This window comes from Cucumis melo, chromosome 2, assembly GCF_025177605.1.
Source record: "Cucumis melo cultivar AY chromosome 2, USDA_Cmelo_AY_1.0, whole genome shotgun sequence".
NCBI classification, from domain to species: Eukaryota; Viridiplantae; Streptophyta; class Magnoliopsida; order Cucurbitales; family Cucurbitaceae; genus Cucumis; species Cucumis melo.
In genome coordinates, this window is record NC_066858.1 from 12,963,611 (window position 1) to 12,983,164 (window position 19,554).

The window sequence follows — 19,554 nt, forward strand, 5'->3', positions numbered from 1 at the left end:
ATATTGATTTCTAGCACCAAGTATGATTGGAAATGCTTGGATAGAGTACACCATGAAGAAGCATTGCTTTTGCAATCTCAAACCTATCCTCCCAAAAGATTGTATTTTCCTGGAACACTCTTTGATTCCTCTCAAACCACGGTTCAAAAAGCAGTGCCTTGACAACATTATTCTAGAGAATTTTTGGCCCCGAATGCAGCAAAGGTCGCACCAGAAGTTGCAAAATATTTTCCTGGAATAATCTGCCAAAAACTCTATTTAGCCTAAAGACTGAGAATACTTCTGCCTACACTTTCCAGCATACGAGCAGCTCAATGAATAGAGGCTGGAGTGTTTCTTGCTGCCTTAAAAAGGGACAAATTGAGGGAGACTAACTGTGGGATGGGAGCTTTCGTTAAGCAGTTTAAAGAGCCAAAGTGCATTATCCATACTACTATGTTGCCTCCTCGAGGGATCTTAGGTTTCCTAAGTGCCTTCTCTGAACTTTTTTTCTAGTGAACAAGGAAAGGTGATTAACAGCCGATTTTACTGTGTATGATCCCCCACTGTCCAGCAACCAAGTTCTTTTATATGGACTTGCCTCCACCCTCCTGCTTGATAATAAATCAAGAAGGGCCTGAAATTCTGTGATTTCATCCTCCTTTAAGAGCCTTCTAAAGAAAATTGCCCATGATGAAGTGGAAAACTCCCAGTGCTCAGTTACTGTCCCTTGGGGATTGACTGTGAATTGTGATCTTGAAGAGTTTGGGAAACATCTCTTTTATAGGCTGCTTATCTAACGAAGGATGCATCCAGAAAACAATTCTACTCCCATTCCGCAACTTGAGGAGTGCTAGGGCACTTTATTCAGGCGCTTCTTGAAGCTTATCTAGCAGAGTATTGATGTTGTCCTGTATTTTTCACCTTGTCTATGTAACTGGATTCTTGAAGCTTGTAGGGAAACTCATTTTGCTTCTGCTTCTGTTGTCTCATGAGATTTGTTGTCGGAAGAATGGACATTTGCCAGACCCTGTATTCTTGATTCATCTGAAATTTTTTTAGCATTTTGGTGTACCCGAGAGTGATAAAGACTAAGAGAGTTAATTGTAATAAAATAGAAATGTTAGTTAAGAAAGTTGGATAGAAGGGTAGTTTGGATCCTGTACTCGTATTTCCCTATAATACAACATTTCTCGAGAGGATAATCATTTTGATGAAAAATTAGACTTTTTGGTTTTTTTTTATGAAATGGAAACAAGCCTGGTTTACACCACATTTTTAGAAACAAATGCCAACCCTGCTTAGAGTCTCCCGAATACACATGAATGTACAATCTACCTCCTGTGCCTGGCCAAATGACACCTCTTAGAACCCTACCTGATGCACGCAATTTTGACAGTCTTGTAGCTCCGGTCTCATTCCTTCCATCCTTTAGGAAGAAGATCCTTTTTGGTTCTTGTTCTAGATCTGAAATAGCTTCAATAGACAAACTCAACTGGGACTTTGATGCTTTCAGAATGCTTTCATCTGTTGCCAAAGCTTTAAAACCTTAGAATTTCAAGTTTTGCCTTGAAGTTTTTTCGGTTGGAAGGATCTTTTGCCTCAAGATTACTAAATCAGTGTGGAAGTCTCAGTCTCTGTTGATTTTTGAAGTTTTGGTCCTTTTTCACTACTTTCCATCGTCCATGCTAGCACGGTTGTTCTCATAGCTTCAGACTTAGTAGTTTCTCAAGGGCCAATCCAATCTGTTATATGTTGTATTTGATTGTAATCGCTTTACTTTTTTGGCTTTGTCTAGTTAAGGGCTTCTTCTAGTTGTATTTTCATTATTTTGCTTATTCTGTTTCTTTGTATTTTGAGCATTAGGATCATTTCATTTCTTCCATGAAAAGCCAGGTTTCCTTTTCAGAAAAATAATTGTATCAGGTGGAGCTTTTGTGTTTTGATTGTTTATTTTTTTTGGAAATAACAATGGTTTCACATTTTGTTCCAAAAAATCCCTTCAACTATTTCTTTTTGTTCATTAAGTGCAGCAATTCTGAATTTGATTTTTGTGTTGTTATTTGTTAAGCAGTTCTGAACTTATTTTTATAGAAATATTTATCTTCTTTTAATGAAGGATTTATAGATAAATATGTTGCATTCAACATGCAGTTTCTGTCTGTGCTATGTTATGCAACATGCAAGCTCACCAGAGCGCTATGTTCAGGCTAAGGTTTCTGCTGTGGCTGCTCAATTGATGAAAAGGGGCTGGTATGCTTCCTTATCTTTTTGTTTCCTACAAATTTGGATTTACATTTCTTACACATGGGTAAGGCTACGTTTAATTGTATGCAATTAACCATATGACATTAACTTAAACACGACTACGGTACATGTTGTATCAAAATACTTATAGGATCCTTTGATTACTTCCAAAGAATTCAACAAGTATCAACAATAGAACTGGCTCATAAAATATTCGCTCTTCAGTTAAAAGGTGTTCTACCAATATATGCAACAAACAGTGAGCTATTCTTTGGTTGTTTTTGTCTCTTATGTTGTCTTATATTTGGAGGTCTTGTATTTTGGAGCATTAGTCTCCCTTTTTTACATGAATGAAATTTTTGTCGTTCATGAAAAATGCTAGTCTAGACCAGAAAACTTAAGGATGGTCCCACCCTTCATCTCTTGGTAGAAGTATGAAGTTGCCAAGTTCTCCAAAAAAGTTAAAATTTTCCTCTTTCTTACAGTAGTATAAACACTGATGGTTGGGACCGTTTGGATTGTAGATATTGTTTCATGGGTATAGACATTAAATATCTGGGATTTGAACATATGGTTTTTAAATGTCTAGAATAACTAATGTCTTTGTTTGGATATGTAGGTTAATTAATGTCTGGAAGTTGAATATTCATGTTGAATTTACCAATTTTTATATTGAAATTAAAATTAAATATTTACTTAATTAAATGCAAGAGACCAATTAGTGTAGTCTTAAATTAAATATAGCATTATCTAATTTATTTTTTCAATTAATAAAACAAAAAGTAAACGAGTACTTTTTTATTAAATATAATTAAATTAATTACTAAAAATAATATAAATTAATTAGAATATTCTTTTAAGTACAAATTAATTAGAATAGTGATAATAATGGCAATAATGATGATGATGATAATAATAATAATATTAATAATAATTTTATATTAAATAATTAAGATAGCGTAAAATACTAATGGTAGATATTAATTGAAGTTTATTATGTCTAAATAATATATTTATATTTAATAATTGATTAAAATTATTTTTTTAATTAATTAATGTCCGTGTTTGGATAAGAAGACGTTCTTTAACTTTGTGGCTTTTTTGCTGGGAGATGGGAGAAATATAAGATTCTGGAAGGACAGTTGGTGCGGGGCTTAACCTCTCTCGCAGAAATTCCCTGATATTTTCTCCTTATCTCTGAATAAGGATGCTTTTGTTACTGATTATTGATGCACTGTCAGTCATTCATGGAATTTAGGTCTTAGAAGAAATGTGTCGGATAGTGAATTTGGCAATGTGGCTGTTATTTTGGAAATTTTCACTCGTGTGCTCCAACTGGTGACCGTGTTAGTGTTAGTTCGAAGCTCAACGCTTCTGGAAATTTCCCTACAAAATCTACCTTTCTTAACTTAACCAAAAGATCTCCCACTGTTGCCTTACCTGTGGTCCGCATCATCTGGAAGATTAAAATCCTAAAGAAGGTTAACTTCTTCTTATGTTCACGAGTTTATAGAAGCCTTAACACCCACGATAAACTCCAAAGAAAGTTTCAACATTCTGCTCTCAGCCCTTCTATGTGATGCCTTTGTTTTAATAGTAAGGAGACCTTGGACCACTTATTCTTGCATTGTGACTTTGTTAGGAAAGGTTGGTCTTTGCTGTTCAGAAATTTCAATCTGGACTTCTTTCTCCCTAGCAAGATCGCTGGTTGGATGCTTGAAGAGCTCAATAGCAAAGTTTTTCGTTTGAAGGAGAACATTCTTTGGAGATGTACTCATCTCTTTTGTGGTGCACTTGGAATGAGAGAAACAGTAGAATTTTTGAGGACAAATATAATTCTTTTGATTCTTTTTGGACTGGTTCAACACACAGTTTCTTGGTGACGTACCAATTACACCAAACACTTTTGTAATTATAGCCTTTCTATAATTTTCAAACAATTGGAAGACGCTTATTTATTAGTTTGTTTTTTCTGGGGAGGGCCCTCTCATCCCTTGGCTTTAGTTTGTTCGCTTGAATATATCCATTTCTTATCAAAAGAAAAAAAAAGAAGAGAAAAAATTGATTAAAATTAATAATAGTAAATACTTGATATCAATTTATTAATTAATTAAGGTATATTTTTGCCGTTCATATCTCAGACATAAAATTCCCACTTATGCTAGGTATTAAAAAATCCGTGTCAGATGGGGTTTCTTTTTTGAAAAGGAGATTGTCTCTTTATTATATCAAAACAAACTCAAAGTATAAGTGATATACACTAAAAGCACAAATAAAAGAGAGCTGGAGATCAGGGAACGCACTCGGGCATCTCAACTAGGTTGACACCCCTTAACGTCCTCGTAATGTCCATACAAAAAAACTATTTAAGTATAAAATATATAATAAAAAGGAGTACATGAAGGAATGCATAGGATAGATGCACAAAAAGCCATATATTTTAGTAGGTAAAAGCCGATCAATTTGAACACAAATCTTGGATAGAATGTGCACCAAACTCCTTGTTTAAAGTGCATCAAGTGGCCGCTTTTCTTTTTGCAATGTGCATTCGATCTGACCAACTCATGAACTTATCATGGAATACCCGTTCGAACCAAATTTCTGCAAACAGTGACTTGGCCAAGTTAGTCCAATGTAGCCGTGGCCCCTTTTTCATAAGAGGGCCCAAAATAATCTGTCTCACGTTGGGGCTGAAAGTTCTGTCAAACATCCAGCTTACTTCAAATAAAGAAAAAAGGCTGTTCCAACACTTAGCTGAATATGGACGAGAGAAGAACAAATGCTGCAAATCTTCTTCATTAAGGAGACAAAGAGGGCAAACAGAGGGCAGAAGACAGCTGTTTGGGAGCTTCCTTTGCATCCCCAAAGAGCAGTTTAGTAACCCAAATAGCATAATCCAAACTAGGATGCTGACTCTTCTAGGGCTGTGCTGCTGTTGGATTTCCACAAGGCTGTTTAGGTTTTTGTAGTCAACGGAGAAGATGCTGAAAATTTATTCACAAGGAATTTGACTGAACTTATGGGATGGTTCTAGAGACCAAATCCTTCTATCATAGAGTCTACCAGTTTGTGAAAGGAGGTGAAGCAGTTGTAATTCCGAAATTTCCTCTTCTTTAAGGAGTCTTCTAAAGGTTATAGACCAAGATAGGGTGGAATGTTCCCAATGTGCAGCTACAGATCCATTAGGCAGCAAAGTGATTCTAAACGACTTTTGAAAACAAGATCTATGGGGGCATCTTCAGCCCATATATCATTCCAATAAGCAATTCGAGTGCCATTTCCAAGCTTGAGGTTGGACAAAGTTTCCACCTTTCTCCATGCTTTGGAAATACCTATCCAAGGACTTTTCAGGCCGTTCCTAGATTTACGAACAGTATGCCAATTGGGTTTTAAAGTTCCTTGGATAAAAATATGCTGGGTTTTAAAAAGTGAAATTTCTGTGAAGCAAACAAAGATATTCAATGTCTATTTGAAATCCCATGGGAAAACCTGTTTGAAATCCAATGAGAAAACCTGTGAAACAAAGGACTCTCAAGAAAATAGTAAGAGAAGAAATATCTCCTTAATCCAAGCTGATGCATTGTCCGTTGTAGCAGCATGGCATCCCAAGGTCGTTTCTTCTGCTTTTGCTTTTCGCTTTCGAATTGCCCATCTTCTATTCTCTTCTTGGTGGCAAATACCCCTCTCTTGTGATGTTTTCATTTTGCTTTATGTTTTACTTGAAGGACATCCTTTGCTCAAGGAGAATAACATTCTGTTGGTGCAGCTAGTGAGAATCTTGTTTTGGTTTCTTTGGATAGAGCGAAGCAAGAATCCTCTGCATGTTTGCAACTAGACCTATCAATGATCTTTTGGATCATATTCTACTGTTGGGCTCTCTTAAATTTTATGTTAGGTATCCAAATCTATGCACACAGAAAAATACCCGCAAGACTCCCAAGAACAGAGCAATGCTCTGATGAATTTATTTATAAACTTCAAGGGAAAATATAGAGGTAGTTTACAGATAACATCAAGAACAAAGATAGACAAGAACAAGCAAACCAACACTTTTAAGGGGGCTGGAAATCCTCTCCGACAAGCTAGGCTTGATCACCAAATTCTCAATGCCTTCCCTACACTCCCCAAAACCTTTCTTAAACCTTCCTTCCCATAAGATCCTCACTACCACCCTGTATTCCCTCTTCATGTTCCCCACTGCTTAGCCCAATTCTGTTATCACTCTTTTCCCTATTATTTCCACTGCTTCTTCCTTTCTTTTCCTTATATATGTCTTCACAATTTGAGGCCTTACAATTTACTATCTTCGTTATCTCTCTGTCCACTGGAAGAGGTTTTTGGAAGTCTTTTCGGTGTGGAGTTTGGCTTCCCCCCGCCCCCTTCACACCTTCCCATGTAGAATAAGTCTCAATCAACTTTTCTAATTAGGCGGAAATAGATCTTGAGATGTTAAAAAGAGCAGAAATATAATGTATTCTAACCAAAATTGGGCCTTGGCCAAAATAGAGTAAATTTACCTCTAACTTGTGGGATCTCTTGCTTCCCTTTTTATGTGAGCTTCACTTTTTATGTGTTTCTTTGTTGAATAAAAGTCAATCTACCTCTTTCGAGATTTTCTTCTTGAACCTAGACACCTTTGCACCTTTTCCATAACTAGACCTCAAAGTACGTAGCAACTTAAAACTACAGGGATGATGAAGACACCTTACAACTGGTGAATTAAGAGTTATGATCAATACCCAGTAGCCAATTTCCCCCCTATTAGCGATAGGATTTGATATGATGATTCCTTTTCCTTTTTTATTTTATATGCAATCTCTTTCTTAGATAGCTTCATTTTCTATTTTTGACCTTTTATAGGAGTTTGTAGACGTTGAACATTTTTGTTTCCTCACATCTATCAAAGAAAAGTTCCTACCTTATTTTAAAAGAATAACAATTCACTATTATTGTTATAGTGAATTATAATAAACGTTGAGCTTTGTCTCATTTCATTATCTTAATGAAGAGACTATTTCCTTTTCAAAAAAAAAAAAAATCACTATAATTAATACAGAAACTTGAAGATGTCAGCCAAAGTGAATACTTTCACTAATAAGTTCAAGTTTTCTAGTGAAATGATCGAAATCATCTTTTACATTGAATCCTTTAATGTGTAGGCTTGATTTTGAAGCCTCTGAGAAGGAGCCTTTCTTTTATCAGGTATCAAATATCCGTGTCAATCTTGTTAATATTTTATTTTTTTTTATCTTAAGGATTCAGATTAGGATTGGATATTTTCCTTTTTAGTAACTTAGTTGTTTCATATAGTTGGATATTTGTTGTTTTCATTTTTATTCATATTCTTTGTCATATTAGCTTAATAATTTTCTTTTTTTTCTAAAACGGAGACAAACCTCTTTATAAATAATAATAAATGAGACCAAGACTCAATGTACAAGAGTATTATACTAAGAGCAAAAAGAGGAAAAGACAAGAACATCCAAACAAACTAAAACAAACAAGTACTTGGGCAATACAAAAGGTAAAACAACCAACAAACAATGACAAAGAACAAGCTAATAAAGTGAAAATCCAACAGAAAAAGTAAGCTAAGCAGAACCAAAACGAAGAGAAACTGAATACAAAGCCTAACAAAATATCTCTCATAAGGAAACCATTCGAATCTAGAGACATGCAAGAAGATGCAACCAACAACCACCAAAGCTATCATGGCAAAATAGTCCTAAAATCAGATGAGGCTTCAAAAAACCAGAAGTAATCCAAAAATCACATAAAAGATATCCTTCTTGGACTCTTGAATCATGACTACATCCGGGCTGCAATTTCGATGAATTTTTTAGGGCTGCACATTTGGAGGAAGCCTATCAAAAGTCAGAAAGATAGGCTTTCTTCTTTTTAATATAGTCGATTCGGAAGGAAAACCTAGCTCTGTGGGGTTGATCCTAGGTTGAAAAAGAGAAGAAAAGATATCTTGATCATCTAAATCAGGTATTGCTGACTCAGTCTCTTACCTTTCCGCCTTACCTGCTACAGCTGCAACAAGAACTGAACACAGCAAGAAGAAGAGTGACTGCCTGCCAAGGCTCCGGGAACGTCTCCTTATCAGTCGAGCTCTCGAACCTCTTCTTTGACTGAGAATGAAATTGTGCTGCTTCTTCCTTTGCTTCCGAACCGACTACTAAAGTGATAGCTTCTTGTCTCGCAGCTTTCCAGGGAAGAGATGGTATGGATTTCTTGAAATTTTTCTTGGATTATATGGGCTGCTTTAAAAGCCCATTCTAACTTCGATCCAAATGAATCTAAATCTTCATCAACCATAACTTGCTTTAGTCGAGCCAAATTAATTGTGTTGGAAAGATCTTTAATAAACAAAGCACCTTGAACTTTTGATGGGGTCCAAACATTCTATATCTCCAAAATTAAAAAAAAAATGTTACCTCTGTTTTCATCCAAAGTTTCTATTGTAGAAGGCATAAAACCACATAAGTTTCTTCTAACTTCAATTTTTTCTTCAGCAACATTAATAAGATTCAAAGTTTCATTTGCTATAGATACTAATCTGCCAAAGTAAGACCCAATTGCCTCAAAGGTTTGTCGGCTCCAATAGTCTAATGGTAAGTTTTCAATTGAGATCCACCCACCATATCCCTTCAAAACATTCGGATGCCCATCTATTTTCTTGTTCCATTTCTCAAATTTTAAATGGAACTGGCCACATTCTTGCCATTTTCCTGGATGCTCAACTAAAGCTTCTAATTCTCCCTGATCTAAATGGATTGTTGCACTTTCTGCAGTTAAGGGATTAATAATGACATTAGAATCGGAGTATAATTTTAGTGAGCTAGCTATTTCTGGCCATTCATCAAACTCAAACAGTCGTGTTACTATCCAAAGATTGTTGAAATTGGTTTTGCAAAATTCGGGATTTCTTGTAATCCTATAACGACTCATGCTCTGTTTTTCCTTATCTGAAACAGAGGAATGCGTATGACTTTTTGGCTTCACACTGACTTCGAATCTTCCCATGTTGCCTTTTAAGCTTGCTCCAGTTCCTTCTCAAGGATATTTGATGACTTAGAAAGGGATGAAGACCAAGTCAATTAATCAAGATTTGATTTGAATCCACCTAGCAATTGAATGTAAGTTTTCCAACCCTGTTTTTTGTCTCCCGAGAAAATATGAATGTAGGATCTACCTCCAGTATGGGGCCAAACGTTGCACATCTTAAAACCCAACCTGGTGAGGCTTTGAATTTAGAAACTTCTGTTATTCCATTATCAACCTTTTCTTTCTTAAGAAAGAATTGATTTTCTGGTTTTTGGCTTAATTCTCAAATGACTTCTTGGAACCAACTGAGTTGGGAATTCGATAATGGCAGGATTTTGTTGGCTTCCACGTGTTCTATTTGAAATAGTCCACTCTCAAACCAAATACAGTAAAAAGTGTCAACTATTGTATAACTTTCTATTTCCATCTCTAAATCTGAACGAGCGGTTGAGGGAAAAATGGCTATACACTCGCCAGAGAATTGAGGAGGACGAAAGAAGGGGATAGAGAGGGAGAGAACTTACTGAATCATTTTCCCTTGATTCTCTTAAAATTTTTTCAAGATTCAGTTCTGAGAGTAACCGAAAGATTTTTTTTAATAACAAGTTGATGCAAAGGCCAATGATTGATTGAAGTTCATGAAATGAACAACCTTACAAAGCCCAGTTTAGCCATAGGAGAAAAAGTATCAACATAGTTAACTCGATAAGTTTGTTATAGTCTTTGGGAACGAGGCGTGCTTTAAGCTACAGAACCATCGAGATTGACTTTAACTACAAACACTCGTTTACAAGTGATAGACCCTACTGGAAGAGAAACTAAATCCCAAGTATGTCATCTAAGTAGTCATATCCTCCACCATTGCAGCACACCAACCATGTCACGCCCCATCCCGCAATGCTTCCTGAATCTCACGTTGCAGTATCCCTGGTGCCTCAAAATGAAATGTCAGACGCTCAACTTAAGTCCTTGAAGTTTAACTTTATTGCCTAGTTTGAACTGAACCTTTAAACTACTAAACGATAGGAACATACAACACAAGATAATCAATAAACTTCTCTATATTTACTTAACAACTTGCATTCCAAATATACATATTACATGTTTTTTTAACACAAAAACTATAAAATAAAGCTTACGCCTCGTGCAGCTTGACACTTAAACGCCTTGCTCATGCCTCAGCATATAGCAGCTTGCCTAACTTTTTCCAACTAGCCCTTAATGCCTAGTTACCTGGGGGAAGGGAAACTTAAACCATAAGTCAAATACTTAGTGAATGATACTTTTAGAAAACATTTTAGACATACAATACGAAAAATCATTTTCATAAAACATACTTCAACACTTTATTCAATAAATCATAAATCACATGTTAGTCTTTCATATTCCTTTCACCAAGAACATGAACCATTTGCATAGACTACTATGATGGCTTTTTTATCAACTACATCCTTCGGAGAATTTCCTGGTTTATGTCCCGTTGCTCAGGCCGCTAACTCAATGTGCTCCTTTTACACATTGGCCAACTTCATATCACCATGCAATCATTTTTTACATGGTTGCCTTGACTCGTTATGTGCACATAATAGCTAGCTCATTGATAGGAATATGACTAATGGTTTACTCGCAACATAGCATACAATCAACAAACATGAAACTTTAACTTGAACATAACATAAGGGCTTTCTTAAGAAATCACACTTTTTATAAACATTAACGTGTATTACACAATACAAGACAACATGAAACTTTAGAAGGAAAGCTTTTAAAAACAATTCAACTTTAGAAAATCACTCACTATATTAGCTTCCCTTTTTTCCTTTGAACGCGTAGCTTCAGATCTCCTCTTCTCGCCTAATAGCACTTCAACAACACAACTTTTAAGCACTTTGTTAATAAAATCTCAAAATAACCCCCTTTTCTTGTCCTCTTCTCCTATTTATACTAATCCTAAGTTGGATTAGTCACTCCTTAAGCTTCCTTAATTTGCCAGCTCGTGCTTGAAGTATTACACGTGTAAGCTTAATAACTTTCTAGACCATGCTTAGCTTAAACCCTTAGACATGGCCCACTAATTAAGCACGATTAGGAAATTTCCATGAAATTCCTAACTCTCAATGCCTGGCCTCTTCTCACCTTGAACTAAAACAACTCTTTTTCTCGTGTCGCCTAGCTTATACGTGATCCATTGAAACACCTAACTCCTAAAAAATCCTTTACTCAAACTCTTATTTTAAAATGACCCTTCTATTCCAGATATAGGTCTCACAAGCCAGGTTGAGACAAAGCTTCGTCAACAGTTTTTAGGATGGATACAAACTCTAAGGATGTAATAAATGAACATGTAGAAGATGACAAGTGGTTATATGAAACAAAAGAGGAAAGGATGAACGCACTGACGATTACCTTTACGAAGAGTAATAGAAAGATCATCAATTGTTTTTGGATCCACTGATGAAGAAGCCTTCTATAGAGGGCGTGGGTGTGGAACTGAAGGGGTTTGTCGTTGAGCATAGAGCTTACCACTGCGTGGACCAATAGAGGTAGACACATGTAGAGATGACCCGGTGAGAGGTTCATAAGAGGGAACAACTGTGTAGACAAGAAAATCATCCTCTTCCTCCTTATGCTCCCCATGACTCGAATTTGAAGAGAAAGAAGGTGAGGGAAAGTATGAGGAGTGTTCAAAGAACATGTCATCAGGAAAGGTCTCTAGAAAGGTCAGGTTCTTTTCTTGTTAGGTTATTCACGGCCGCCTCAATACATTCTATAGGCTGTCCAGGATTTTGCTTTTGTTAGTTGGTCCTTATGTCACATTCTATGTTGGAAGGCTTACGAAGACTTAGATCACCTTCTTTGACATTGTGAGCTGGTGAGTTGTGCCAATTTTCTTTTTCTTGAAAAGAAACAGAGAGAAGAACATCAAAACAGTCAGCAAAGTACATAACCCGTTGCAAAGTTTTGGAGCAAGTGTGATCTAAACTAAAAATAACTAATGGGAAGAGGCAAAGACTGAGCAATAGAAAGGTGTGCCAATTCAAGCTGATCTCCTCTATAGAATAAGCTTCGAATTCCTTGCATAAGGTGCACCAGGCTGCCACATTCCTATTGGCTGTATCGAAGTGATCAATCCATCCCGTTTCTTTGTCACAAAAATCCTTTGGTTTCGCTCAAACCAAAGCTTCGCAAGCAAGGCCTTTGACAAGTTTTCCCAAATTAGACTTGGCTCCTTCAAAAGAGAGCCCAATAGAACCTGCTAGACGTATAAGTTGAAGGAATCTCCAAAAACCCAAGCAACACCAAAGAGGGAGAATAATTTTTAGTTTGATAATTGGTCATGTTATAGGCTTTTAGCTTTTCCGAGTTTTGTTTTGTTTTTTGTTTTTTGTTTTTTCCCTTTCTTCTCTGAGGTAATTGAACTGATTTGCGTGAACTGAACTTTTACTTATTTGGTGGTGATGGTTTCCTAAAACTTCTTTTTATGGGATAGTTGTTCTTGAAAAGTTGAAGAACTTTTTGTGGAGTCGTGCAGATTTGCCTTGAGGTTTGGGAGTTTAACGAAATTAATTCTTTTGGTATTAGGAAACCTTCTGATTTTGTTTCTACAGGCTGCCTTGGTTGTTTTTAGAAGGTTTTTTTTGTTGATTGCTGACCGCTTCTTGGTTTTCTTGAGAAGATCTAAATTAGCTATTGGTTGGTTTTCAGTGTTTGGTGAAAGTGTTATTCATAGCTTTATCATTCATAAACAAGCTCTCCTAGTGTTTCAAATGAAGATATTAGAATTTAGAAAAGTTCTTAGTTCTTTGAATGTGTATTTATTTTGTTGGCTATCTTTATACAATAGTATTTACTGTGTTTTTCACTCCCTCTGGGAGTTTGTATCCCTTGAATATTTATTCCTTTTTTATTATATCAATGAGAAGTTATTCCTTGTTAGAATTTTAAAAAAATCAGTTTCAGGGTTCTGTGTGGAGTCTTTTTTTCACAATGATCCAAGAATATTGTTACCTAGCTAGTTCTCATCTATGTTTTTTTCTTTTATTTTTGTTTGGAATTTTGACGTTTCTTAGTTCCTAAAGGGATCTTGGTTTGGAATTTTGAAAACCATTATTTTCCATGGCATGAGGAATTGTTCTGAACTTTCAGATAAATCAGTCTATTCATGGCGTTCATGGTGTTGATGTGCAATTTTGTGGAGTTAACTTCCTGGAGGCATTGGTAAGATATATTTTCTTAAATCATCCATGGCTCTTTTGATTTTTCTGTCTGGTTTATGTTGTTTGTAGAATGTATGCTGGTATAGTTTTTCCCTTATTTGACTTTGACTTTGAATTATTTGTTGTAGTTTGTAACTATTTCTTTTCAAATCTATTTTTGTTCTGAGATTTGGCTTACGATTCCAAGGTACTAAAGGATGGAAGACTAAGCAAAGAAATTATTATTACCAAGTTTAATTTTTAAAAATGGTAATCCAGAAAAAGGAATATCATTATTAAATGGGGCCTTATTAGTTGAAGGATTATATTTTAACAATGATGTTACTCAAATGAGAGAATTTTATTAATTTTTATAAGTTGTGAATACAAAAACACAACTACTCTATTTATAGCAAAAGTAAACAAATCCTAATCCAAAGAAACTCGGTCCTAATCCTTGTTATAATATATATACATATAGGAGCTTATTAGTCGTTTGTCCATTATTGTAATTTACTGGTCTTTAATTGGGGTTTCAATGTATGCCTATATATATTGAACTCTATTGTATGGAATGAATCAAGTGAGTTATTTCATATTTTCCTCTCGAGACGTACTTTCTTTGAGGATAAGCCTTTCTCGACCTTTTTGCCTGATACGAGTTAGGGGGAGGAGGAGGATGATCCTTTTCTTTATACTCTCACATCTCCAACTCCCTCCCTTGCTCTACCTCCAGCATTTGCCCCTAATCGTCCACCTAAAGTCTACTCTCGTCGGCAGCAACCTCCAGGTGAATGTTCTGTCCCAAAAGACTCTTTGTTATCGGATTTAGGACCAAGTGATGACCTTCCCATTGCTTTTCGTAAAGGTAAACGTTCTTGCAATTATCCTATTGCGTCTTATGTATCTTATGACCAATTATCATCTCCTACATGTTCGTTAGTTAAATCTCGACTTTGTCTCGATACTTATAACCGTTCATGAAGGTGTCTCATGATGGGTGGCTTAGTGCAATGATTGAAGAGATGAATGCCTTAGATGATAATGGTACATGGGATTTAGTGTCACTTTCGGTAGGAAAGAAGACTATTGGGTGCAAATGGGTATTTGCAATTAAAGTTAATCTTGATGGGTCTATAGCTCGTTTAAAGGCATGCCTTGTGGCTAAAGGTTATGCTCAAATGTATGTGGTTAACTATTTTGATACATTCTCTCCTGTTGCTAAGCTTACTTCTGCCAGGTTATTCATTTCTATGTCAGCATCTTAAGATTGGCCTTTACATCAAGTTGACACTAAAAATGCCTTTCTTCACGGTGATCTTCATGGGAAAGTATATATGTAGCAACTACTTGGGTTTGTTGCTCAAAGGAAGAATGATAAAGTGTTGCCTTCACAAATGCTTATGGGTTGAAGTAGAGTCCATGTGCATGGCTTGGATAATTTAGTAAGTAGTTTGAAACGAAGAAAAGCAAATTGGATCACTCGATTTTCTACCAAAGATCTATTACTGGAATTATTCTACTTGTATATGTTGATGATATTGTTATAACCGAAAGTGATGCAACATGTATATTGTCTCTCAAATCTTTCCTCCAAAGTCAATTTCACACTAAAAGAATTGGGGGTGTTGAAGTAATGAGAAGCAAGAAGTGTATTTTTATGTCACAGAGAAAATATGTGCTTGATTTGCTATCTGCGATAGGAAAATTGGGAGCCAAGTCGTGTAGTACTCCGATGATACGTAGTCTACAACTGTTGAAAGAGGGAGAACCATTTGAGGATTCTGAGAGATATAGAAGATTGGTTAGGAAGTTAAATTACCTTATAGTAACATGTTCAGACATAGCTTATTCAGTAAGCATCGTGAGTCAGTTTATGACCTCACCCACGGTGGAACATTGGGATGCAACACAACAAATTCTATGTTACCTTAAGGTTGCACCTGGATGTGGGATTCTATATAAAGATCATGGCCATATGTACATCAAATGTTTTTTAGTTGCTGATTGGGAAGGATTAAAAGAAGACAGAAGATCGACTTTTGGGTCTTGTGTTTTTGTTGGAGGTAGTTCGATCTCGTGGAAGAGTAAGAAGTAAAACGTAGTTTCACAGTCAAGTGTTGAGTCAGAGTACAGACAAGCAGTGTGTGAAATAATGTGGTTACATCAACTCTTGATTGAGTTGGGCTTTAATACTTCAATTTTGACTAAGTTGTGGTGTGACATAACATTCAAGTTACTCTCCATATTGCATATAACCTAGTATTTCATGAGCATACTAAACACATTGAAATTGATTGTCATTTTATTCGAGAAAAAATACAACAAGGTTTGGTGTCTACTCGATATGTGAAGGCTGAAGAACAATTAGGGAATATCTTTACAAAATCTTTGAGTGGAGTTAGAATAGAGTACCTATGGAACAAGTTGGGTGTGATTAATATATATGCTCCAGCTTGAGGGGGAGTGTTATAATATATATATAGGAGCTTATTAGTTGTTTGTCCATTATTGTAATTTACTAGTCTTTAGTTAGAGTTTCCATGTATGCCTATATATATTGAACTCTATTGTTTAGAATGAATCAAGTGAGTTATTTCATATTTTCTTAACTTCAACAATCTTAAATAGTAAAAAAAACTAATTCTAATCCTAATAAACTAAAGAAGTTAATAATAATCCTAGTCCTGATCCTAATAAATTAAGGATTTGACCATAATACTTTATTTCTATTGCATCATTTCTATTCCTTCCAAAAAAAGCTCATTCTCGAGTTTTAGAACGAAAATGAAGGGAAGAACAAAAAAGTAAGTCGGTCGAAAGGAGGCATCTTGGAACATCTAACATCAATAACGTCCACTTGGGAGGGTTGTGGACATTTAAGGTTAATTCAAAAGAAGGAAAATTTGTGAAAGAATTGTAAAAACATCCACTTCATATTGCTACTTCTTTTTTCTTCCTTGATTCTTGCGTAAATTGCGATCCATCTGGGATTAGTGTAGCCCAAAATTCATCTTCATCTTTGTAGAGAATTGTTTCTTCATTTTTGTGTGCAAAAACATCAATTTTGATTACGCTGCTGACTTCATCTTCTTTGTCCAAATTAGGTAATTCAGTTGCTTCTTGTTTTCTTGTTATCAACGATTTTCACTTCAACACTTAGCGGCCGTTTGGGAGAAGAGTTGGGTTATGAAGGGTTAGGATTGTGATAAACCTAGTGTTATGATAAACCTAGGATTATGATAAGTTGTGTTTGGGGGAAGAGTTATGGAGGAAGTGTTATGATAAGATGTGTTTGGGGAAAAGGTTATGGATGAAGTGTTATGATAGTATTAGGATAAGATGTGTTTGGGAGAAAGGTTATGTGGGTAGGGTTATAATAGTGTCATGATAAAATGTAATTGGGGGAAGGGTGTTATGGAATTTGTTTATATATATATTAATTCATATTATAAATCCAATACACAAATTTCGTATATTTAATTTATCAAATCGTCTTAGTTTTTGTAAAACAATTTGCCTTAATTTTTTTAAATACGACATTCATTTTCAATCTTTTTCAAATTTTCAACCTTTTTCAAGTAATCACTAGGTGAATAATTTTTTTTTTTTTAAAATTCATATTCTAAATCCAATATACGAATTTTGTATATTTAGTTTACCAAATCGTCCTAGTTTTCGTAAAACTATTTGTCTTAATTTATTTAACTACAATGTTCATTTTCAATATTTTTAGGTATACGTTACGTTTCAATAATTCGGTTTTTATGAATGTGACATGCAATTCGTAAACATGTAAATAAGTGGAAATAACAATTGGAAATATGAAGTACCGGAAACAGAAAATAACAATCAACGCTTTTACCAAATCTAGTTTTGTTTTCTAGTGGACAACTACAATCAAATAGTCCTTCTGGTTTTTTAATTTAATCAAATAGTTCTTATGGTTTTCTAATTGTTGTAATCAATTTATGGTAGTTTGTTAAAATTTTACCATTTTTTTTATTGAATTGACATTTCTTATATATTTAAGGTAATTAACAAAAAACAATGAGGATGTGATTGATATCAAAATTTTAATTTCATAAATATATTGATATGAATTCAAACATAGAGTTGATTGAAGGTAATTAAATTAAAAATTTAATTGTGTAATCACGATAAATTACTTAATTCAAGAGTAGAGGAAGAAAATTAAAATTTTAATAATGTAATTGTACCAAATTTATAATTGAAAAACAAATTGTGTTTTTAAAATAAAAAGATTGAAATTAACAAAACTCAAATATAAAAATTATAAATGAGAAAAAAAAATGGATTGAGGAAGAGTTGAAGAAGGGTCGAAGAAGGGTTGAGGAAGGGTTAAGGGAAAGGGTTATCATAACCCTAGTTTTACCCCCAAACAAGGGTTGGGAACCCAACCCTCCCCTTTATAACCCTTCCCCCAAACATGCCCTTAGAGTTTCGATCATGTTTTCTTCCGTGTTTGAAATTTTGGATGGGTTATTCCCTGATTTTTCCTCAATTTTTGACGTCATTTTCTCTTTCGAATTAGGTTGCACAATCTCTAAATTGAAAATGTTTTTGTTGTTTTCACTCCCACAAGAAATTCCTTCTTTTTTGTGGTTTATATTGCAATATTCTTGCTTCTTTGAGTTTATTTCTTCCTCATCTTCTTTACTCGGGTTATTTTCTTCTGTTGTTGGCATGCTGTTTTCGTAGTATCCTCTTTGGTAAACCTGTCTTCTTGGTCACTCTTGGATAATCGGGGGCAAATTTTGGACATGTTTTGGAGGAATTTATTTCATGTTCAAATTCTGTCTTTGTCGGGGGTAATTTATGATTCTTGGTTGATTTATTTTTTTTCCAATTTGTGGTTGTGGTAAACCCATATTGTTTTCTATTTGATCAAGTGCCAATCATGCGTTCAAGTAAACCAAAGATACCATCAATAGAGTTTTCAATTGACTGCAAACGTTGGATCCATGTCCTCGACGATAGTATAGTTGTTTGCTCTGTCTCTTTGAAGTTTGTCATGGGTCATTGCCAGTAGGCTTTTGTCCTGCCATCAGGTCCAAGTTTCTTGGGCTCTGATACCAATCTGATGTAACTTAAATAAGAGAATTTTATTAATGTTTATAAGTTGTGAATACAAGAAGGCAACTACTCTATTTATTGCAAAAGTAAACTAATTCTAATTTTAATCCTAATTAATAAAAGAAACTTAATCCTAATCCTAAGTAATAAAAGAAACTAATTCTAATCCTAATCCTATTCTTAATTGTAATAATTTAACGATTTGACCATAATACCCTATTCCTACTACATCAAATAGCTTAAAAAATGTTATGCCTAAATTTAACCTTATAATAATTATTTTCCCTTTAACAGGTATCGGAATTTTCACCCTCTACATCAAGTGCTATGAGTCTTCCGAGGGAGTTTCATGAGCAGTGCAGGAGATCATTGGAGTTGAACTACCTGAAGGTTCATGATCTTATTTAACTCATTTTTTCTGGAAGCCATTTTAAATTAACATTTTCTACTTTGGTTCTGCCTAGTATGTCTGTGGTTCCTTTGTTTTAAATTTGACATTTTATCAATTGTCATCTTTTTTGTATGACATGAATGATAGACGTTCTACTGTTGGGCAAAAGATGCTGCTGTAAGTGTCACCAACATAATAATAGATTCTCAGACTGAGGTTCCAGAAGTCAAAGTTTGTACGGCTGCTTTACGCCTGATGTTTCAAATCTTGAACTGGGATTTTTGTAATACTGGTGCTAAGGCTAGTATAAGCTGGTACTTTGCCGGAGTCAAGGATCATGGTGATACAACCAAGAGAACTGAGTATAACTTGGTGCAGGTGACTAAATATCTGCTGCTGGTGCTGTTTTGTTATTACAATTTTTTAATTTGTCAAGTAAATTGAATTTTTATACTATCATATTGAATTCGAGTTTGCTTTCAGTCATGTTTATGGATAATTAAGGCTAGTGGACTTGAAAGAGGAAAATGGAAGTTTTAGAACAGAGAAAAAGAGATCAAAGGGAGATCTATAAACAAAATATTCTAAACAAAG

General features: G+C 35.0%; 1 protein-coding gene across 5 annotated transcripts in view; it reads left to right on the forward strand.

Moving 5' to 3' along the window:
• Positions 1 to 19,554, forward strand: part of LOC103487293 (uncharacterized) — a 62,858-nt gene that overhangs the window by 6,588 nt on the left and 36,716 nt on the right. For 4 of the 5 annotated variants that reach the window (XM_051081534.1, XM_008445566.3, XM_051081535.1 and 1 more), the window contains 5 exons: positions 2,134 to 2,232; positions 7,386 to 7,428; positions 13,423 to 13,494; positions 18,864 to 18,959; positions 19,108 to 19,338. In XM_051081534.1, coding sequence (XP_050937491.1) covers positions 2,134 to 2,232; positions 7,386 to 7,428; positions 13,423 to 13,494; positions 18,864 to 18,959; positions 19,108 to 19,338 — 541 coding nt within the window. Of the gene's footprint in view, positions 1 to 2,133; positions 2,233 to 7,385; positions 7,429 to 13,422; positions 13,495 to 18,863; positions 18,960 to 19,107; positions 19,339 to 19,554 lie in introns of those variants that run through there. The other variant, XM_051081536.1, reaches the window with a different exon arrangement.